This window comes from Anomalospiza imberbis, chromosome 25, assembly GCF_031753505.1.
Source record: "Anomalospiza imberbis isolate Cuckoo-Finch-1a 21T00152 chromosome 25, ASM3175350v1, whole genome shotgun sequence".
NCBI lineage: Eukaryota > Metazoa > Chordata > Aves > Passeriformes > Viduidae > Anomalospiza > Anomalospiza imberbis.
The window spans coordinates 2313906-2336662 of record NC_089705.1 but is presented as its reverse complement, the minus strand read 5'-3'; the positions used below and the strand labels follow the sequence as shown (position 1 = coordinate 2336662).

Below are 22757 nucleotides of genomic sequence, written 5' to 3'. Positions count from 1 at the left end.
GAAGGGGCTCAGCCTGGAGAAAAGGAGGCTCAGGGGGGACCTTGTGGCTCTGCACAACTCCTGACAGGAGGGGACAGCCGGAGGGGTCGGGCTCTGCTCCAGGGAACAGGGACAGGAGGAGAGTGTGAAAAATGCATATTTTATGATTGGCTTTTCGCAAATATTAAATTGAATACTATATGTATTATGTTATATTAATTAGAAGTGCTGTATTAACATTTTAATAGTATGGTATATGTAGTTTTGTAGTTAAAATAGAGCCTATGTATGTGGGGGTTTTTTTTACTAACTCAAGCAAGAGATGAGATAATGAAGAAACTCTTCACACAGAGATGACAATGAAGGGGGCCCATAAAGAATTACGGCCTCCTTATCGGAAAAGACAAACATTCTTCCACCTTCTCTCCGTCTGTATGGAACCACCAGGATTAAGGGGAAGAAGTTGACAAAAACCAGAAAAGTTCTTAATTTGCAAGGAATTTATGCATCATGTATGAGATGTATGAATATGCAACGGGCTACTGCTTTTAAAGATTATTCCTTTGTTCACAAGGCATGCTTATTGGGCTTAAGTGCCCGAGAGCATCTGGACGTCCGTAATTCTTTGCTTTTTATTGTCTTGTAATTGTCCTAACTCTAAATTTTCATTACTCTAATTGTATTGCTATTTTTATAACCATTTTATTATTATTAAACTCTTAAAATTTTAAAAACCAAGTGATTGGCGTTTATAACAAGAGGGAACAGCCTCAGGCTGGGCCAGGGCAGGCTCAGGGTGGACATTGGGAATTTCTACACTGAAAGACTGCCCTGGCCTAGACGGCTCAGGGCAGCGGTGGAGCCCCCATCCCTGGAAGCGTTCAAGAAAGGTGTGGATGCGGCACGTGGGGACATGGTGAGGAGGTGTTAGCTCATAGTTTGGACTGGAGGATCTCTAAGGCCGCTGTCACCCGAGGTCACCCCGCCACCCCGGCAGCGCTCCCGCTGCCCGTCAGGCGCTGAGGGCCGGGGCGGGGCAGAGGGCGGGGCTATCCCGGCTCCGGCCACGCCCCCGCCCTCAGGCGCTGGGCCCGCCCCCCGGGCCCGGCCCGCCCCGCGCAGGCGCAGAGGCGCCGCTGGGCCTCATGCGGTTCCCAGCCGAGCCGGCCGGGAGCGGCGCCGCGCGCGCTCCGCGCCTCCCGCCCGCCGCCCCCGCGCGGTCCGCGCGCCCGGCGGCCCCGGGTGAGGGCGGCGGGACCGGGAGCGGGAGCGGGACCGGGAGCGGGACCGGGACCGGGACCATCCGCGCGGCCCCGCGGGGGGAGCGGGACCGGGACCGGGACCATCCGCGCGGCCCCGCGGGGGGAGCGGGACCGGGACCGGGACCATCCGCGCGGCCCCGCGGGGGGAGCGGGAGCGGGACCGGGACCATCCGCGCGGCCCCGCGGGGGGAGCGGGACCGGGACCGGGACGATCCGCGCGGCCCCGCGGGGGGAGCGGGAGCGGGAGCACGCGGGCCCCGCGGCCCCGGCGGTGGCGGGAATTTGCGGCGGGAGGAGCGGGCCGGGCGCCGGCCCTCAGCGGCGGGCGGGGAGCGGCCTGCGGGTCGCTGTCAGCAATGGCAGCGCCCGGGGCGCGTCCCGCTCGCGGAGCCCGCGCTGAGGCGGTGCCGGTGTCTGTCGCGTCCAGGCGCGGGGCAGATGAAGTACATCCTGGTCACGGGCGGGGTGATCTCGGGCATCGGCAAGGGGATCATCGCCAGCAGCATCGGCACCATCCTCAAGTCCTGCGGGCTGCGTGTCACCTCCATCAAGATCGACCCCTACATCAACATCGACGCCGGCACCTTCTCCCCGTACGAGCACGGTGAGTGCCCCGCGTGCTCGGTGTCCGGGACTGCCGGGGGGCGCCGGGGCTGTCTCGGCTTGCCGTGAATCATCTCCTTTGTACGAGCCTCTGTGGCTGGTGCTGAGCCTGCCAGCACTGCGGGCTGCCTGGTGCGGCTGCTTTGCCCACAGCACAGATGTGCTCTGGCCTGTCCTCGCCGCTGCCTTAGGGGGTTCAGTCCCCCCCTGTGCGCTGGTCCTCTCGGTTATGGGAGGCTTTTGGTTCTGTTCGCCGCTCCTAAACATCAGGGAAGGAGTTTCCTTAGGTTGAATTCTTCCACGTGCCTGACACGTGTGCTTGTGTGTGTTTCTGTGCCTGCAGGAGAGGTGTTTGTGCTGGATGATGGAGGGGAAGTGGACCTGGACCTCGGGAACTACGAGCGCTTCCTCGATATCCGACTCACCAAAGACAACAACCTGACCACGGGGAAGATCTATCAGTATGTCATTAACAAGGAGAGGAAGGGAGATTATCTTGGCAAAACGGTCCAAGGTGACGCAAAACTTCTTTCCTGGTGCTCAGATGTGCATTCTGTATTTCAGTCCTGGCTGGATGCTTTTGCCTTTCATCTTTGCTTGAGGTTCTGCACCATCGTGCTTGTGTTTGGACTGTGCTGGGCTTGGGTCCAGCTGTCTAATGTACCCAGTGATAAATGCGAACAGACTTCAGACTAATACACTTTGGGGTTGTTTGTTAGCTGGTTAAAGTGGTAAATGCTTTTGTTAACTCATGTCATTAGAAAACCCAAAGGATTTGTGAGTATCAGATCAGTCCTTTCCCTTTTCAACTACTCTCCACAGCTGGTTGACATTAGGACTTTTACAGACAGTTGAAAACAGAGTAACTTTCTCTGCTTAGAGCAAAGAACAGTTTGTGCTCGAATCTTTCAGCTTAAAGGAAATGTTGCTTACGTGTGTTTAAATTAAGGCAGGGTTCAATTTCCTGCCAAGGCACTTGAAAATTACAGCCAAGAATGATTGCTTCAAAAATGCATAGTTCTTTAAAAGACTAAAATTCCTGCTCCAGCCCTATGGGAAGCACTGGCTAGTGATTGTCATTAATTTGCTCTCTAATATTAGAGTTAAGAGGGAGAAACATGTGTGGGGGCTTTAACCCTTGCCTGGGTTTCTTTTCCAGTTGTTCCCCACATCACAGATGCCATACAGGAATGGGTAATGAGGCAGGCACAGATTCCTGTGGATGAAGATGGCATTGAACCCCAAGTTTGTGTGATTGAGGTTTGTAACTTTTAAAAAGTACTTAGTCTTGTTTCTTTTATGCAGTAAACTGATCTGTATGCATATTTTGCATTTTTCTTTACAGAAATGTTCAACTTTGTGTGTTATTGAATGGGTTAAAAATTTCCCTGGTTAACTTCACTTACTCCATAATTTTTGAATTGCAGCCTGCAGCTGCCTTATGAGGGGCAGCCCCACAGGACCCCAGGGAACTGCTGGGGCTGTGTCAGGGGAGCTCAGGGCAAGGTTCTTCCCCCAGAGGGTGCTGGCACTGCCCAGGCTCCCCAGGGAATGGGCACGGCCCCGAGGCTGCCAGAGCTCCAGGGATGCCCAGGGTGGGGTTGTTGGGGGGTCTGAGCAGGGCCAGGGGCTGGACTTGGTGGATCTCTTCCAGCTCAGGATATTCTATGAATCAACCTACAGAATGAATTTTTTAGCTCTTGTAACTCCATATTCCAGTCTGAGTTAATTGTGCTGTGCCCTCTTCTTCCTTGGTGTGTGGAGGGAGGGGAGGTAAATCCCCCTCTGGAAACAGTTGTCTTTCCTCCTCCAAGTGGCCAGTTGAAGCACAGACACGCCACAGGGAATGGCACAAGTTAGTGGTGGCAGTTCTCAGCGTGTTTATGGAACATTCTGCTGCCAAAAGGAGATGCAGCAGGGTGAAGGCTCTGACACTGCTCAGCTGGCTGCTGGGATATGCTAACACAGGAGAGGGAGCTTGTCACAGAGCCCGGGTCATGGTGACTTGGACTCTGCCTGCAGCTTGAGTGCCAGTTTCTGTGCCAGGCTGCAAGCCCTGATCTCAAGTACCAAGGAGGCACCGTCTGACAGGGCCTGGGAGGCTCCAAGTATAGTCTTGCATCTGTTCCTGCATGTGTCCACTCTATGTAGTTCCTAAAACTTTGCTTCTCAGTGCCACCTAATGTTCATAAATCATAATTTTCACATCTAACTCTTCTCTCTGAAGAGAAAATAGAAGTCAAGCTGATGTCTCTGGAGAGGTGCTGCCCATAGGGTAAGCTGTTTTTCTTGTGGCTTTTTGATTTTTAGGGAAATTGTGAAGGTAGAATAGTACCTGGAGTAGGTTGTTAGGTATATTTTCATGTCTCTAGTGTACACCGCAGGTGCTGTTTTGGCAGTAACTAATTGCCAGTGTCTGTGTGTTGCCAGCTCGGGGGCACCGTGGGTGACATCGAGAGCATGCCTTTCATCGAGGCCTTCCGCCAGTTCCAGTTCAAAGCCAAAAGAGAGAATTTCTGTAACATTCACGTCAGTCTGGTTCCCCAGGTAAGGACCTGAAACATATTGGTGGTCAGAGGCTTCCTCAGTCCAAAATTTCCTAAATAGGTGTTTCTGAAATGCTGTATCTCTAAGTGCTGTTACTTTGTAATTTTTTGTATTTGTAAACTTCTGGCAGAAATGCAGAGATTATATGCTTATGTATTTAAAAAGTTTTACAGGAATTGAACAGGAACTCTTCAAAGGGTGTAAACATGTAATAAAGGCTTGGGAGTTGTGTCACCAGAGGACACAAGGAAAAACGACGCACCACAGCTTTGGTCACTATGAAGAGACTAATTTATTTCCTCTGACTCCAATCATTTATAGTTCTCAAAAGGTGCCAGTGGATTGGAGGGTGAACGTGCCACCTCTCCAGCTATACTGGACAAACCACCAGTCTATCAAATTTCTCCGCCTCTATGAAAGAATGCAAAACAATAGGTTGTTTACAGAAAGTTGCGTGAGAAAGTTCTCTTCAAGAATGTAAATTCAGAAGGCTTTAGAAAATCCTAAGAAATCAGGGCGACAGAGTTGCAGAAATGCAGCATGAGCATCCCTTGTGTCAGACTGAACTGGATTTCACAGAGCAAATTGATAATTATGGAGTGCAGATCAGTCTTTGTTCTCTTTTCCCTTTTTTGCATTCTGTCCAGGCCAGGTGATTTATAGAGAAAAATCAGAAATACAGAACATTATGTATTTGGAGGGAGCAGTGGATAAACCTTAGGCTCTCTGTTCCTTTCCTTCCTGCACTCCAGTGGGCAGACTGGAACTTGGGTTCCTGCTGTTGCTTTCAGTTCTGGGGATTAAAATGGGCTACGTGAGGTTCATGTGAATTGTCCAAGAACTGAGTCAAAGTTTTTATGAGATGGCTGAGAGTCCTGATTAACCTGCTGAATCATTGCTGCTTTTTATCACAATCTGATGCATCAACTGCTCTTCTCTGACCAGCCAAGCTCGACAGGGGAGCAGAAGACCAAACCCACCCAGAACAGTGTTCGTGAGCTCAGAGGTCTTGGGCTCTCTCCAGATCTGGTAAGGTTTGTGTGGCTTTGAATGTAAAAATCTGGCATGTTGCAACAGCAGTCTTGTCTAAGTAATGCTTGATTTGCAAGCTCTTGTATAGCGGTGATAAATAAGGAAAAGAAACAGAGTTGTGGGGGTTTATTCTCAAATCACAGAGACTGCACAAAGACAGCTCTTTTAGAGGTTTGCTTTATGAATGCCTAAGTGTTTCTGTTTGGCATCACAGCCCTGATGTTGCTGCTCTGTTAGATTGTTTGCAGGTGCTCCACTCCACTGGATACCTCAGTAAAAGAAAAGATTTCCATGTTCTGTCATGTTGAACCAGAACAGGTAAGGATTGCTGTCTGTGCTTCCTTGCAGTAAATACTGGAGCTGTTTGTCAGATGCTGAGGGGAGTTTTGTCTAGTGCAGCAGTTCTAGCTCTGTGTTTTGGTAGCTGCATAATTCATTTGCTGCTTTGTCTTGCCTCCCTTCCTGCCACATGGACCAATTCTTTTTGTGCCAGCACACAGGTTTTCTTGTAAGGTGACTGGTGTAAGCTTAGAGGATTCTGTGGTATCCAAGGTGATTTCTGAATCACTGTTTTGACCTTAATTACAGTTCCACATTACTTCTGTGAACATAGAAGAATGAAATTTTCCAATATTTAGAGGTGAAAACATTACCTTAAATTAGTTGTAAAGGATATATGACTGTACTTCATACACTGCTCTTTTCACAATATTATTCTTCTGCTCAAGAATTCTTGAGGAGAGATTTCACAGGGAGGTTGAAATGGTGTTTGGGAGAAGCATTGCTTCACTTGAAGGTTGTGATATGCACAAATTCCACTTTTGCATGATCCTTTCTATACTGAGACTTGTAACACATTCCAAGGTGGACCTTGGAAAACAGTCAAAAGTATGTAGACTGAGTTTTAGCACTTTCCAATCCAGCTGGAGCTGGAAAAATGTTGTCTTCTTGTGAAAGACTGAATATAACTTTGCAATCCCAGGTTCTGTCAAGTAATTTTTATTAATCTGTTCTACAGCAAGACCAAACTTGAGTCCTGCAATTTCAGGCACTGCACTGCTGGCAATAATGTTGATGTGTCATTAGTAAAATATCTACCTCTTGTTGCCTAGGAATTCAAAATAAGTTGGCTCTTGTCCCTTTCCAGGAAGTTTAATGCAGTTCTATGTAGTTGTTGCTCTGACTGCTGTTGCACTTGGATTGAGAAGTGAACAGCACTGAGGGTAAAAGAGGAAGATGTGCAGCCAAGGAGGTTTGACTGGTGCAGTACTGAACTCTGCTTTCATTTGAGTCAGTAGAAATGAGGATTTCAAAAAGTTTTGCCAGTGTGTTTTGGATCCTTAAAGTACAGGCTCATTATTAATGGACAGGTGACAGTTGTCCTGAGCCATCTTTTCCCATTTCAGTGAACTAGAGCTGTTGATGTAGATTTTCCTCATTGACCTAAGAATTCTTTGCTCCTAATTATGTAATCCCAAATTGGATGAGGGGCACCCTGTAAAGTGTATTGCTGTATGGGGGTCACAGATTTCCCTGGGTTTCACTCAGACTGGAAGCCCTGGTTAGGAAGGACAGTGGTGGGAAGGGGGAAGCTGTGCCTGTGGCAGTTTGACTGTAGCTTCACTTGGGATTCTGTATCACAGGAGTCTCTCTGGAGTGTTCTTTGAACTTTGCTGAGTGCTGCTCACATAATGTGCTGGGCAGCTGACTGTCCTGCTGCTGGGTTACTGTGTTATAGCCCTTCCCAAGGGGCTCCAGGGAGCAGTAATGCCTTGGAAGTGCTGAAGAATGGCTTTTTTAAGCATAAGGAAACCAGTATTAAGCTACTGATACGTTATTCAACACGTTATTGCCTGGAAGTCTAGGTGGTCATATGGTTTTCTGCTAGAGACAGGAACTCTGAATATCTGAGTAAAAATGGTTGTACAGGCACTGGATGGCTGTGTTTTAATGACACCCCTATTTTATGAACAGGTCATTTGTGTTCATGATGTCTCCTCTATCTACCGGGTTCCTCTGCTGTTAGAGGAGCAGGGAGTTGTGGATTACTTCAGGCACAGGCTGGACCTTCCCATCGAGAGGCAGCCCAGGAGGATGCTCATGAAGTGGAAGGAGATGGCTGACAGGTGAGCACACTTCAGGATTTCTGTTCTTGGGTTGTTGGTTGTTTGAGATGATGAGTGTTATTTCCTATTCCTCAAGTGTTCTTACATGTTCACATAGGTTTTTTCCTTTTTCAGAGCCCCATCCAAACTTTGAATGTTTCCAAGGGGGGAATCCACAGCTGCTGTAGATGATTTGTGCTAGTGCCTCACCACTCTCACTGTACAAAATTTCATCCTTCTATCTAGCCTAAATCCCCCCTATTTTAGATTAAAACCATCACCACTTGTCTGGGCACAACAGACCCTCCTAAAAAGTCTGTCCTCATGTTTCACATAAATCCTCTTACTGGAAGGCTGCCATAAAGTCTCCCTGGAACTTTTTCTTCTTCAGGCTGAGCCACCCCAGTTCCCTCAGCCTTTCTCCATAAAATCCTTTGAGATAAGCTTAGTGAGATCCTTATCTTATCTTGGAAGTGTACTGTCCGAGACAAACTCAGCTTCAAGTAATTAAAAGCTGAACAATTCTGCCCTCCCTTTTTATTACAAAACCTCTCAGTAACATTACAAAGTGTTGAAATCCTTTTGTAGCTATGTGGAGATGTCAGGAGTGTCGAAGGATATCTTTGAGTGTGCTTTCAGGCAAGTGAGACAAGTGTTAGGTATCTATTCTGAGACTCCTTGGACAATGGGGTTTTGTCTTGTGGGGAATAGACTCACTCTTCATGGGGAAATAGAGTCTTTTCAGAAAGGGCTTGAATGTCAGCTGAAGCTTTAAATATGTTTGTTCTTATAAGAAAATAATTTTCAAGATCTAGATGCTTTCCTTGATTTCTGTGCCTAATGTAAGCCAGCCCTGTCAATAACATTTCCTTTTGATGGGGAATGCCCTTGTCACCAGCTGGGCTGAAGGTATTTAGCAGTTCTGAGAAAAACTTTAAACAAACTCTTGGCTGTGGCCAGGAATGCTGTGTGAGTCTTGTGCTGCCAGTTGCTGGGGATTGAAAGTAGAGGCAGCACAGCCTTAGGACTGCAGGAATGCTTTCTGTGTTTGTAGCTGCTGATAGGAGCTCAGCAGCAGTGTGGGAAGATGCTGTGCAGTACAACCATACACCAAGCTGTGCTTTGATCCTCTCCTAGGAGTTCACTGCAGCCTTTGAATCTAATACAGCTTCCTGAAAAGGCAGTTTGGATCTGCTCAGAATGGCTTTTCATCATCAGGAGAGATGAGTTAATTTATGTGTGGCTTTCTGCAACTGTTTTCCTCAGTCATTGTTCTGGTTTTGATCTTGCTTTGATGTTCCTAAATCATAATTGTTATAAAAGGTCACTCTTCCAAAGACGTCAGCTCTGTTGGACACACTTAGGAGAACACAGCTGTTTGTTCCTTGGAAAGCTGAACAGAATGGAAGTGACTCCCATCCCTCTCCTGTTTCTGCTGGAATAACCTGTGTGTTCTGGTGTTCTGCAGGTACGACCGTCTGCTGGAAACATGTTCCATTGCACTGGTGGGCAAATACACCAAGTTTTCTGACTCCTATGCATCTGTCATCAAAGCCCTGGAGCACTCTGCCCTGGCCATCAACCACAAACTTGACATTAAGGTAGGGATGGGTCTGTGTGTGGGGAAAAATCTCCACCCATACCACTTCACCTGCAGTGCTGCCCATCCTAATTCAGATTTTCACAAACTCATAGACAGAAAGGGAGAAGCGATTCAGTCAATGAGCATCCAAATCATCCTTGCATCAAAACAGCTCTTTTGACTATAACAGCATTAAAAGAGCTGTTATCAGGCCTGAACCAGCTTCAGAGCAAACCAGCCTCTCCTCCTGTGAGCCGGAGTGGATGGAAACTCCTTGGTGCTCAGTGTTGTGTGCTGAGCTGTGACAGTGGTGGATGGATTGGAGGGGGGCACTCTCTGCTTTCATTTCTCTGACACTTGTTGCAAGTGATTCTTTTTGGGGGTTGCTGCTGTTAACCTTGTGGTACTCAGGTTTTATGATGCTCCTGCCTCAGGCTTTATTAAGGTTCTCATGCTGGTTTGGATGCACAGATGCTTTCAGGGGTCTTGGCCGTAGCTGAATGCTCTGAAGAGGGGAAATATGTACCTGTTGCTAGAAATTTTATTTTCATTTCAATAGACTTCTAAGTGTCCAGCAGTCCCATGATGTCAGTGAGTCATGGAAATAGGTGGTTGCTTTTTAACAGTACTGATCTAGGTCAGGGTTTCCTTTCAACTTCCAAAATCAGTAGAGGTGAAAGTAAGCAAAACAAGCGAGGTAAAGTGCAGACCCTGCACATGCATCTGTGGGTATTCCCTGGCACAGCTGTGTCTGAGTGGCTCAGAAGTGAAGTGAGCTCTGTGAGCCCTGTGCAGGGAGATCTCGTGCTGAAGAACTGAGTAGCTGTAGTTAGTTAGAGAACTGATGGGTAGTTTTGCAATTTCCAAAAAACAAACCAAAAAAGGACAAAATGGTTCTTTAAAAGGGTTAGCAGCCTGCCAGAACATCCAGAAGTTCAGAGGTACTGGAATGCTGGAGATGAGAAAATGGAAAAATTGCAGGGTTTTTTCCCATTGTCATAACACCCTTTAATTACAGCAGCCTGTGTTTCACCATAGCCTATTTCTTCAATGCCTCTTGAATGAGATGTTTATTTGATGAGAGAGGGATAGTTTTTTCCCCTCTCTCTGTGGTGGTTTGTGTCTGCACAGCCCCATGTTCCCACCTTGCATTAACACCTCGTGTTGAACATTACAGGCTGGGGCTCAGGGACTTGGTGTGAGCTGCAGAGAGGGGAGGACAGAGAAATCATGGCTTCTGTTTGTGCACCAAGAGCAGGGTGGTGAGGAAAGGAGTTTTGTTGGCTAACAGATGGGAAATCAGCCCAGAAAAAACTATCCATTAGGAAACAAATCCAGAGCTGTCCAGGAGGAATGATGGTGTCTTAATTTAATGAGGATTCAGGAGGTCCTGTACACTCTTGTGGCAATATCCCATCATCCTTTTTTTGGATTTCTTCCCAGTACATTGACTCTGCTGACTTGGAGCCAGACACTCTGCAGGAGGAGCCTGTCAGGTACCACAAGGCGTGGCAGAAGCTCTGTGGTGCTGAGTAAGTTCTGCTGTGGCCCCTTCCTTGGAGAATGTCTGATAAACCTGTTATCAGCACACTCTGACAAGGCCCCAAATGCCTCTCAGAGGCATTTAGGATAAGGTATTAAATGGAGAATTGTTAAATAAGTGAGGGAGGTGGGGGAAATGATCATGGTGGTGAGGATATGCACACCTGCGTGATCAGGTGGAAACAGTGAGAGGAAATCAGGAGAAAGGAAAGGCACTGGTGAAGGCTGTTAAAGCCAGAGTGAGAATGGAAGGTGTAAATGGGGTAACAAGTTCTTCAGAAATAAAGTGTGAGAGGGGGAAAGAGCATTAGTATGCAGAGGAGTGCCAAGAATTAGCACAAAAGCAAGAACAAGTGGGGCCTGTTACCCCTCAGGGCAGCAGGATTTGAGTGAGAGCGGGAGAAAGAACCTCCTGCAGAGTTTGGTGTTAGGACAACCTGACATTTAGCCAGGGGTTTCCTCAGCATGGGCCTGGCTGGGTGATGTGTTTGCAAACAAGTTTGGTGTGAGTCTCACAGCATGAACCATTTCAGCATGGTAACCTGTGATAGATTTGGGATCTCTCTGTGGGAAGGTAAAACTGGTGTTTATGAAATATTTCCCCCTCTTTATGTGACAGCTCATGTGAAGTCATGTGGAAAGTGCTGCAGCCAGGCCTTGCCACGTGGCTACTTCAGAGCCCTTTTCAGGGGAGAGCTCTTGCAAGGCCAAGATTTTATGGGAGGGAGGTGAATTGTGGGTGTGTGGTTTGGGGCAGCCATGCTGAATGGAATCTTTTCATCCTCGTGCAGTGGAGTTCTGGTTCCTGGTGGATTTGGTGTTCGAGGGACGGAAGGCAAAATTCAAGCTATTTCCTGGGCAAGGAAACAGAAAAAACCCTTTTTAGGTGAGAAACATGTTTCATCCATAAGAAGGAATATAGGAAAGGAAGTTGAACAACAGCCTAACTGGTGGTGTGCAGCAGGAGCTCCCCTGATTATCACTGGTGTCTGGGATGAGCAGTTTTGCAGGCAGTTGTGTGAGGAAGGCAGTGATCTGTGTCAGCTGAGCAGGGAATGGGAATGCAGCCTCAGCCCTGGTTAGCTCTGAAGTGGTCAGAGTTGGCTGGGATGTGCTGAGGAGGAGTCTGTAATGAGAGGTCAGCAGTCTGGGGATGTTTCAGATCAGGCTGTGGTGATCTTGGCACAAGAAATACGAGACTGCATTTCAGTGAAGCGTCTGTGGTGAGAGACTCAGCTGATGTATGAGCAGAGGGTGAGGGAGGTAAAGCTTGTCAGGACTGCAGACCCCTAAGTCCCAGTCAAAGATCTCCCTCATGCAGGTTTTCCTCTGACTCAGGATACTCTGTGAGGGTGTGTGTGCTTTGCAACATGGGCTCAGAGGTCCTTGTCCTGACCTGATCCATGTCCTGCCTTTCCTCCACAGGCGTCTGTCTGGGAATGCAGTTGGCAGTGGTGGAGTTTGCTCGCAGTGTCCTTGGTTGGCAAGGTAATGGCACAAAACCCTTCCTGCCTCTGGTCATTTCTTGGGTTGCTTGAGTAATTAATACCTGTGATTTTCTAGATACCTGTGATTTTAAATTTTTCATAGGTAGGTTTAATTTTTTACCTAGACCTGTAAAAATCCCTATCTCTTTTACTGATTCAAAGTAAAAAGAGTAATTTCCTTACACTATTTAAATAAAAATTAATGGAGTAAGCCATGCTTATAAATGACAGAAAGCTTCCTATTGCTCAACATGAGGTTGTTAGCTCGTGAATGAAACACCTTGGCAGCTAAATTCCCACTGCAGCCAGTGGGAATAAACCCAAAAAGCAATTCAGTCAGCCAGCAGTTGCAGCTCCTTCAGTGAGTGGCGTTACCTTCTGAGCCCCACTGCTTGGATTGAGCAGGTTCCTGTTAACAGAACTCCCTTCAGAGAGTGATAAATTGAGTTCTCAGCATGACTCTTTGACTTTCTCCCGTAATGAGGGTGGGGAAAAAGGTGTTTCTCAGACCATTCTGCTCCTTTCCCCCTCCCTGCCTTTATTTCTGTATTTGAAGCTGTTGAACGTGTGTTTTCCCTGAATGAGGGTGGGTTATCCTACAACTGCAGCCTTTTAATTGACACTGAACAGTGCTGACAGCCCTGTTCCTGCTGCCTGGGGTGTTGTGTGCCTGAAGGGGGGCTCAGCACAGCTGGGGATGAGGAGCAGCTGTCCCTGGGGCAGGTGCTGAGGTGATGCCATGGTGTGAGCCACTCCGTGTTCCTGACTGCTGAACGTTAACATTGCAGATGCGAACTCAACAGAGTTTGACCCCAAAACTTCTCATCCAGTGGTGAGTTTATGGTGATTTACTTGTGATATCCTTACTTGACTTCCCTGCACATCCCTGGGCATGATTGCCAGGGGAAGCTGTGGCTGCCCCTGGATCCCTCAGAATGCCCAAGGCCAGGTTGGACAGGACTTGGAGCAGCCTGGGACAGTGGAAGGTGTGTCCCTGCATGGCAGGGGTGGCACTGGATGAGTTTTAAGGTCCCTTCCCACTCGAACTGTTGTATGATAGCTCCAGACAGACCTGAATTCCTGGGAGCATTTGTAAAAGGCTCTGTGTTTCTGGTCCAGGGTCTGCCATCATGATTGGCTTCTGCTGTAATTTAAAATGCTACTCAAAGTGAGGAAGTTATCAGAAAACAGCTTATGATGTTATTTATCAAAGAGTGAGCAATTCTGATTTGGGTTTTTCCGTAAATTTACTTGTTTGTTTAACATGCAGTTCAGTAAACAGCACAGTATTGGTGTGTGCAATCTGTGTAAACTCTGAGGCCATTTCCTCTGTGAAAGTTCCCTGAATATCCACAAACCTCCCATAGGTACTGTGCAGCCTGTACTGAACAACTCAGCCAGCTAACCTAGTTCTCTTGGTCTGCCTTGTCAGGACAGTGTTCCTTGGGCTGGTTTCCTTGGTTTTTTGCATGAATGTTGGTGGGATTTTTTTTTTTCCTTTTATGTGTCAGAGTCTGCCTGTTATTCCTCCCTGATTCTCACCTCCCTCTGAATTCTTTCCACAGGTCATAGACATGCCAGAACATAATCCTGGGCAAATGGGTGGGACAATGAGGCTTGGCAAGAGGAGGACACTTTTCCAAACCAAGAATTCAATCATGAGTAAGGCACTTCTTGCCTCTTCTGGAAATGTTTCCTGGGAATGGCTCTTGCATGTGTGTGGGATGGGGAAGTGAGACCTGGGGATGCTGAAGCATCCTTGAATGGCAGGTGTTCACAGACTGTTCTGGTGGGGAATGGGGATCAGGGAATTTGATCTCCTCCAGAAGTGGCACATTCTGAAGGATGCTGATCAAATGAATGTGCTAAAAGTTGTGATACTGCTCTAAGGAACATCTTCCTTCTGCTGCAGGGAAGCTCTATGGAGATCACGATTTCTTGGAAGAGAGACACAGACACAGATTTGAGGTAAAAATGTTCATGTAGGTATTGAGCTTTCCTGTGTAATCCAGACACCAGAGATCATGGCTTGTCTTGCTTCTGGTTTTCTAGGTCAATCCAGAACTGAAAAAGTGTTTTGAAGAGCAAGGTCTGAAGTTTGTGGGGCAGGATGAGGAAGGAGAGCGGATGGAAGTGGTTGAGCTGGAAGGTTAGTCTTTAAGCAGTTGGTTTGTGGGTGTGGAATGGACAAGGGAAAGTGTTGGAGGGTAATGGAGCAGGTTTTCATGGGGGACCCATTCAGAATGTCTCAATTCCATCCATAAAATGATGCTAAAAATAAAATCCCATGTTGCTCTCCATTTATGGACAAAAATGGAAACGATACTTCCCCATCCTCAAGGCTTCAGCATAATCAGGATTTCACCTGCAGCTCAGCCACAAGCTTGAGAGACTTGACATGAATGTTTTGTTTGTTCCTCGCAGACCATCCTTTCTTCGTTGGTGTTCAGTATCACCCCGAGTTCCTCTCCAGGCCCATCAAGCCATCACCCCCATACTTTGGGCTCCTCCTGGCATCTGCAGGGAGACTCACACACTACCTGCAGAAGGGCTGCAGGCTCTCCCCCAGGTGGGTTTAAGACTGTCCCAGTCAGAGCTGTCACAGAACAGTGCTGCTTCCTGCAGGATAACCCAGAGCATCCTCTTAGCACACAGCTCCTGGGGATAACTTGGTATTGCACCCCCCCTTCTTTCCACTCTTCTTTTGAAAGCTTACATCTGGTGTGTTGAGGCTGATTGTGGGGCCACAGAGCTGTCCTGCAGAGAGGCCTTGGCTTCAGGGAGGGGAGATCTGCAGCCTTGTGCTGTGTCAGAGTCAGGGTCTTTGGGGGAACTGAGGTTGGGCCTGCTCTTTTACATGACTGAAGACCTCATGGGCTTTTCCCTACATTCCTCAGACAAGTCCCACGTACAGGCTGGTCCATAAGAAACTTGTTCCTGTTGCTGGTTTAAAGAACAGAAGAACAGGCCCTGGTGGTTGCAGCCTCTTTTTTTTCTTTTTTTTTTTTTTTTTTTTCTGACTTCAGCATTCTTTGTTGCAGTTTGGAAAGCAAGTGGTGTTTTGGGTGGATTTAATGGTGCAGGTACTTGGTGCTGCTGTTCCCCAGTGCCTGCAATTCCCTTTGGCACTCAGGACTGTGCAACACACACTTGCTACTGACCTGTTCTCCTCCTCACAGAGGGCATCGAGGGGATGCTGAGTGCTGACAGGCACTAAACAAAACCCAGACCAAGTGCAGAGGAGAATTAGCAGTGCCTGTGTCAAACCCAGGCAAATGCAGTGCCAAAAGGAAAGTGTTGCTTTGTGGGCTGAGCTGCAGTGCAGCTGCACCATGAGATTCCTGTGTTGGTGCCAACATCAGAGTGGTCAGGTGTGGTCCAGAAGGGTTTCATGTGTGAGGCACTCTCATTTCAGTGCCTCCAAGGGTGGAGGGATATTTTAATTCTCTGCTTTTGCACATTTGAGTCTGAAATGGCTCCTCGCAGCAGAGGAGCTGAAGTTTTCCCTGTGCTGCAGCATCCCACATTAATTTTCTGTCCTTAAAGCACTTGTGCTCCCTTAACCCCAAATCTTTTACTCCTGCAGGGACACCTACAGCGACCGGAGTGGCAGCAGCTCTCCTGACCTAGAGATAACAGAGCTGAAGTTCCCTTCAGCAAATCACGACTGATTCCTGGTAATGTTTAATGATCTCAGCCTCTTCCTTTTGGAAAAAAAATTCTTGGCCAGTCTTTGCTCCTGGCAACTGAGCAAAGAGTTATTTGGTAGAAAGACACCATGAGATGTGCTGGTGCTCACACGTGTTCCAGCTGTGCTGAGGGCTGGGTGCTGCCTCTGCCTGTGCAGCAGCTGGGGATGGGTGTCCCCGCAGTAAAGTGGCACACAATAAAATACAAACAGAGGAATTTGGGGTTAGATTTGGATACAAGCACTCGTGGAGCACACCTGACAATGAGGGCAGAGCTGCACAAGGGGTTCCTGGGTTTAGTAAATTCAGTATTTTGCAGTCCCTCGCCATAGTAAAAGAATATCTTGGAAGTATCCACTGTGTCCATCTCCTGGCACGGCAGATCCTGTCAGACCTAGGGCTCAAGCTCTGCTCTGTAAGGGCTGCAGGTGTTACAGGGATGTGAAAACTGGATGTACACAGTCATGGGAAGGAGAAGACACTAAAACCTGGCACTCAGACTGCACCAGCAAAGCAGGCAGATTTTAAATTTGCATTCTTCCTCTGTGCAGGGGGTGATCATGGATGTGAGACGTGGCTGGTTTGTGTGGGGGTTTTGCAGGAGTTGGGCAGCATCTGCACACATCTGTGGGGTGACAGCAGGGCTGCACTGCTGAGTGCCAGGGCACTGAAGAGGTCCAGCCCTTCCCTCCTGCCCCTTCCCTTTGTGTTACTGACACTTCCAGAGTGGCCTGCAGAGGGGAGGCAGGCTCAGCCCCAGTCTGTCACAGGAGTGCTCCCCATCCCTGGGCACAGGACTGGGGCCAGATGTGATTGCTGGGTGTTGGGCTGTTCCACAACACCGAGAGCTGAGGAATTCTCCCTGTAAATTTTGATCCTAAAGATACTCTGAACCTTGGTCTCCCTGACAGTATTCCCTGTGTTCCCTAATGTGGCAGGTCTGGTGGCTTGGAGGCTGTCCCCACACGAGGAAGCTGGGGGGAGGGTGGCAGTGTCCCTGGGACTTGTCTCAGCACAGCTCTCTTAGGGCTGCAGCACAGTGAAAATGTTGCTTTGGCGCTGGCCATGGGCAGGGGTTCAATCCTGGCTGAGCTGTGCTCACTCCCTGTGCTGTGTGGAAGGAGCCCGTGTCCAGGGGAGCAGTTCAGTGCCTTTGGAGGTGCCACAGTGCCCTGTGAAGCTGGCAGACACCCCTGAGCCGGGCACAGGGCTCTGGCCAGGGCCCACATGTCAGACTCTGCCTCCAGTGCTGTGCAGTTCCAGCCTGTGGCTCTTCCCTGTCAGTAATTCCTGCTCCTTTTCTCCCTCTCCAGGTGTGTCCGTGCTGCAGAGAGGAGTCTCCATTAGGCTTCCAGGTGTTCTTACAGCAGTAGCTTCAACACCCTCAGCTTTGGGCTTTCCTAACTTATGGGTTTATAATTTTCATTCTGAGATCCTGTCCCTTATTTCCTCAGCTCTTCTGTCCTTCCTTTATTTTCTCTATAGATCTAGGTTATTTGTGGAGGAGAGTTCACAGAGGCCCCTCCAGACTTCCTTCAGTTGGAGGTCAAAGCAAACTGGGGTGTGGGATTTGCTGTGTTGAGGGGAATCCATGGCACATGTCCTTCCCAGTGCAGGGAGTGCTTGGCATCAGGGTGCCTTGAACACTGACAGTGGAGTTGCTTTCTCCAGTCTTTCTACTCCCTCCTCAGTCTTTACTTACTGAAATTATGGATGGCACTTACTGAAATTATGGATGGCACAAGATTTTGGGGGCTGGCTTAGTGTCTGAGCTGGGCTGTGCTGCAGAGAGGGCTCTGGGCAGCTTCATGCAGCCTTTTTGGTTTGGTTTGATTTTTTTTTTTTTTTTTTTTTTTTCCAGGGGAAGGGGATGATTTTTGGTTTGTTTCTATTTTTTTCCAGTAGCATTTGCAAACCTTTGGCACTGGCGCTCTTGGTGCGTTCGCTGTCACTGAATTTGTAACCAGGAAGATCTTCCTGGAATAGTGTTACTCTGAGACATGCTCAGCTCTGGCTGACGTGTCACTGCAGGGATGTGATTAACTGGGATCAGGTGGGGTGGCAGCAGAACAAAGCTGCCAGGGAAGCCCTGACCCCAGGGGTCCATGTGAGCCCTCCCTGTGCTCCTGGAGCTGCTCCAGGGGCTGGGAAACTCCGACCCCTTGCATCAAGGGGGAGGTGAGAACAGTGAACCACTTCCACTGCTGCCTTGAACTGTGTCCCTGGCCTGGGACACAGCAGCTCCTGGTGCTTTTTCATGGATTTGAAGCAGAGCCTTTTGTTGCCTTTTTGTCCACGCTGGAGCCGTGTCCTGGGCTCCTGCAATGGGAGCCCTTCCTCCTCCAAGGGCTGTTGCTGAGGGAGGGGCTCACCTCCCCTGGGTGTCACCTGCCTCGGGTGGTGGCTGTTGCTGTCCAGCTGCGTGGTGCTGAGGGGGCTGAACTGCCTCGGTTCCCTGCCTGCTGCTGCCATGGAACACCCTGTGTGGCCTTTGAGGGGGAAGGAAGAAAGGAAGGAAAGCATTCTCCCTTGTCTGATGTTGTACACTCAGACTTCAGCAGCTCCGTGGAGTTCGGGAGAGCTGCACGGTCAGACCTGGCTGAACCACAAAACCAAACCCTGTTCCCTCCCCAGCGATCTCCTCCCCAGCCCCCCTTGCTGTAGTCCTCAGTTGTTTTAAATATTCCCTGTAAAAATGCTGTGAGCCCGGAGAGCTTCGAGCATTCCTCATGTGCCAGTTCCAGCTGTTGTGCAGGAATTCTCGAGTTGCAGTGCTCTGCTGCTGCCCAGTCCTGCCCTGGCCTGGCTGTACTGGGGCAGGGTGAGATCCTCCCTCAGCCGCAGCACAACTGTATTTTTTTTTCTCCTGAAATGTTTGTTTTGGCCAAAACCGTGCAACTGACTCGGTCATTAAATGCTCATTTGTAACAAACTGAGTAAGGAGCCCTGAGCCTGTTCTGTTCCTGCCTGCTCGGAGGGATGGAAGGGAAGGACTGAAGCACAAAAATGCCCAATCTTGAATTAATCCCCTCTGAGCTAGCAAAAACTTGTGAGCTGTATTCACAGTGGGTTTAGACATGGAGCTCCAAAGTCTGAAGTTACTGAGCTTCCTTCCAGCCCTGGAGAAACCTGGGGAGCCTGGGCTGAGCCTGCAGGCTTTGCAGGGCAGAAAAGGGTTTCCAGTGGCTTTGAGCTGCCCCGGGAGGGTTTGTCCCATCCCGCTGCTCCACAGCTGGGAGTGTTTCTTGCCCAGTGCAGGACATGCAGGACCAGCCCCATGGTCAGAGCTGTGTCCCTGGGCCCTGGGGTGATGTGGGGCTGTCAGTGCCACCACTGCTCTCCCCAGAGCAGCCTCAGCCCTGGCTCTGGGTTCAGGAACAGCCCCCCTGGGGCAAGTCCTGGGAGCACATTCACTCAAGGGCCCCCTGTGCTTCCTGGGGGTGCCTCAGGGAGGACACGATGTGCCTTGCTGGCCTCACGAATCAACCTCCAGCCCCATCCTGGCCCTGCTCTCCCTCCCCACCGGGGGGTCAGTCCCGGGGCAGCACCCACTGCCCTCCCTGTGCTCACCCTGCGGCCGGAGCTCAGCCCGGCGCTGCCATCAGTGCACAAACCGCGGGGAGGAACTTGGCATCCTTTTATTTATAAACAAATCAACGTAAAATAAGTGCAGAGGAAAGCACTGGCTGACCCTGCCCGGGCCGTGAGCAGCCGGAGCCCCCAGCCCCGGGCCGGCAGCGCAGGCTGCACTACAGGACAAAAAGCCATTTTGCCTTTTTATTACTGTGGGGTTTGGGTTTTTTTTTTTTTTTTTTTTTTTTTGCAACTTTGCCCCTTAGGGGTAAACCTGACTCAGTGCAAGAGCCTGGAGGGTTGGTCACCACAGGGGCCGTCCTGCTGCTGGCCAGGCCCTCGAGGCTGCAGGGAGGGTGTGAGCTGTGGCTCCGGATGCAGAGGGTGAGCTGAGGACAGGAGAAGGAAGTGCTTAGAGTGGAGATTCCGTCCCAGCCCTTTGGTCACTGCAGAGGAAATGTGCTGAGCTGCGTGTGTGGGCACACACTGGGGACCGTCAGCCCTGTCCCAGCTCAGGCCAGGCTGGTGCCAGTGATGCTCCAGAGTCTGGGCAGCCCCGAGCTGGCAGCTGCTGTCCAGGGGACACTGCGGTGACACAGCTGGTGCCTCCACTCCGACACTCCTCGTGCAGCTGCAGAAACGTATCTGGGACCACGGGAAGCACTCAAGTGCCATCAAAAATAAATACATTAAACTGCCTGAGACCAACAGGTGCCTCGGGAAGGGCAAAGCCCTCACAGGAAGAGCGATGCCGGGACAGGTCACCACTCTGAGATGCTCTGGCCAGACCCAAAACCCTCACACACGCTGAGCTGGGACAGACCGAAACTCTAGAGGAGCAGGAGTGCCCCTGGGAAGACAAACCTTAGCAGCTCTGGCTAAAAATCACCAAGAGTTGCGAGTTCAACACAGGTAGAAAAATCATCTCTTCGTTTGAAACAGACGACTCCTTAGTAAAAAAAAAAATCCAAATTAAAAAAAAAAAAAGCGAGAAGGATCAGCTGAGTCCTGCAGCATCCAGGCAGCCTCCAACACCAGCCCAGACCCATCTGTGCCAGGGGCATGCCAGGCCCAGCCCCGCTCCTCAGCTCTCCCAGCTCTCTCCATGCTCCCATATGGTCTCCCCAGTCTGGAATAAATATGAAGGCTTCCACCCTCGGCCCGGTGTGCCCAGCTGGAGCCAGGTCAGGAGCTGGGGGCAGGCAGAGCTGGGTGGATGGACTCCCCCAGTTTGGAGACAGGACAAGGCTCTGAGCTCGCTGTGGTGCCGCAGGGCTGAGGGCAGGCTGGGGGCACTGAGCCCCTTGAGGCTGGGCAGCCTCAGTGCCCAGGGGCTGCCCCACCAGGAGCGCTGAGCCACAGTGAGAGCAGGAGGAGCTGAGGCAAACAGCCTGGAGCTGCTCCATCCCAGGGAAGCAGGACCGTGAGCTCACAGAGAAGTGCTGGCTGGGCAGCAGGGAAGAAACCCTCCGCTTCCAACGCCCACAGCTCGAGTCTGGTGCAAAGCCCAGCTGTGCCGGGCTCCTCCTGAGCACTGTCGGGGCCTGGCCGGGGCAGGCGGGGCCCCGAGGGCCCGGCCGGGCGTCGGGAGTGTCCGTCTGCTGCGGCGGAAGGGGGTGTGTGCATGCGAACCTGTCGGCAGGTGAGCGCGGGTGGGGCGGCCGGGAGCGGAGCTTCCAGGATCCATCCTGCCAGGAGTCCTCTCAGAACTTGCCTTGCTTTAGCTTGTCAATGTGGTAAGTGAGCTTCAAGGCTGGCCCCAGCTTCAGCCCCATGTACTTCATCATCATGTCGCTCCGCAGCAAGAGCAGGGCTTTCCCGTCGATCTCCTGCAAGGATCAACGACAGTGCTTGTGATGGCACCTGGGAGCCCCAGCCCTGGCTGAGCCAGGCTGGGCCCAGAATGCAACAGCAGGGCTGGCTGAGAGAGAGCCCTGCTCAGCTGGGCTCTCTCTGGGTGAGAGAGCAGCATCCCAGCAGGGACATCCCAGTAGGGAGACCTCAATATGGACATCCCAGCATGAGGCCCCAGTATGGAGACCCAATATGGACACCCCAGTATGGACACACCAGTATGGACATCCCAGCATGGAGACCTCAATATGGACATCCCAGCATAAGGTCCCAGTATGGAGACCCAATATGGACACCCCAGTATGGACATCTCAGCAGGGACATCCCAGTAGGGACATCCGGGTAGAGATATCCCAGTAGGGACATCACAGTATGGAGACCACAATATGGACACCCCAGTATGGAGACCCCAGCAGGGACATCCCAGCATGGAGACCACAATATGGACACCCCAGTATGGACATCCCAGTAGGGACATCCCAGTATGGAGACCCCAGTAGGGACATCCCAGCATGGAGACCACAATATGGACAGCACAGGGAGCCCCACATCCACCCTGCTGCAGCCCTGGACCCACGTGTGTGACGGCAATTTTGCTGGGTGATCAGCATCCAGGAGCCATTTCCAGAGAGCCAGCACATCCCGAAGGGAGGTGGGGAGGAAGGGAAAGGGAGGTTTCCCTGACAGAGGAATGACAAAGGCAGTGGCAATGCAGGGGAGCAATGGCTCACTCCAGGACATTGTCATCCCAGCGCAGGAGAAATCTGGCAGAGGATGTGTTGATGGTGACAGCCCTGCTGTGACACACACAGCCCTGAAGTCACAGCTGAAGATGGAGGTGAGGGAACAGATCCTGAAACCCAAAGAGCCTGTGCTCTGTGACTGGATATTAGGGAAATTTCTTCCCTGGAAGGGTGGTTAGGCACTGGCACAGGCATGAGCTGAAATCACCATCCCTGAAGTGTTCAAAAAAACATGTAGATGTGGCACTTGGGAAAATGGTTTAGTGGTGGCCTTGGCAGGGCTGAGGGAATGTTGGACTGTATGACCTCAGAGGGCTTTTCCAACCTGAATGATTCTGTGGTTCTGTTTCTGGAGCTTCACAGCACATTGCCAGCCACTGGCAGAGAGTGGTGGAGCTCCTCATCCCCACTGGGGCCGATTCCAACACAGCAGCTTTCAAAGCATCTGATGCTTTACAGCAGAGCCAGATGTGTCCCTCCTGAGACTAAGGAGGGGATGGATTGTGAAGCTTAGAATAACCAGAAAACAGCTTTGTTCTTGCCATTTGTGGAAGTCTCCCAGTCCCTTGCAGCACTCCTGTCCATGACCCAGTCCAGAGCTTTGCGCTGGACAGTTTTCCAAGAAGAAAATGTTAACTGGCTTCTAAGTGAAAAATAAAAGTCACAACCTCGAACAACAGAAAATCCTGTCCTATGTCAATGCTCAGTTACTTTCAGGTTGGTGAGATCTTCAGGGATCTCCAGTACCAGGTTTGATCT

The 22757-nt window shown here is 50.2% G+C and overlaps 2 protein-coding genes across 8 annotated transcripts in view; one reads left to right on the top strand and one right to left on the bottom strand.

The window, feature by feature from the left end:
- The first annotated feature begins 1080 nt into the window (after positions 1 to 1080).
- CTPS1 (CTP synthase 1) lies at positions 1081 to 18764 on the top strand. The gene is made up of 19 exons (XM_068172699.1): positions 1081 to 1221; positions 1669 to 1845; positions 2188 to 2358; positions 3004 to 3104; positions 4275 to 4391; positions 5337 to 5420; positions 5661 to 5741; positions 7398 to 7549; positions 8997 to 9129; positions 10554 to 10642; positions 11444 to 11538; positions 12078 to 12140; positions 12928 to 12971; positions 13705 to 13801; positions 14052 to 14107; positions 14192 to 14288; positions 14564 to 14708; positions 15726 to 15816; positions 17142 to 18764. Exons 1-18 carry the CDS (start codon positions 1125 to 1127, stop codon positions 15808 to 15810), a joined length of 1884 nt encoding a protein of 627 aa, XP_068028800.1. The 5' UTR covers positions 1081 to 1124; the 3' UTR covers positions 15811 to 15816; positions 17142 to 18764.
- A 2021-nt stretch (positions 18765 to 20785) lies between these two features.
- Positions 20786 to 22757, bottom strand: part of SCMH1 (Scm polycomb group protein homolog 1) — a 59767-nt gene continuing 57795 nt past the window's right edge. For 4 of the 7 annotated variants that reach the window (XM_068172696.1, XM_068172693.1, XM_068172695.1 and 1 more), the window contains one exon: positions 20787 to 21230. In XM_068172696.1, the coding sequence (XP_068028797.1) occupies positions 21105 to 21230 (126 nt within the window). In that variant the 3' untranslated portion in view covers positions 20787 to 21104. Of the gene's footprint in view, positions 21231 to 22757 lie in introns of all 7 variants that reach the window. The other 3 variants (XM_068172691.1, XM_068172692.1, XM_068172698.1) reach the window with 2 other exon arrangements.

What these genes read in the sequence shown, in the direction of transcription:
- CTPS1 (XM_068172699.1), top strand. Translation starts at nt 1,125, where the DNA reads ATGCGGTTCCCAGCCGAGCCGGCCGGGAGCGGCGCCGCGCGCGCTCCG. An exon ending in ACCACAAACTTGACATTAAG is followed by an intron (nt 9,130 to 10,553) that starts GTAGGGATGGGT and finishes ATTTCTTCCCAG; the next exon opens with TACATTGACTCTGCTGACTT. An exon ending in GACACAGACACAGATTTGAG is followed by an intron (nt 14,108 to 14,191) that starts GTAAAAATGTTC and finishes CTGGTTTTCTAG; the next exon opens with GTCAATCCAGAACTGAAAAA.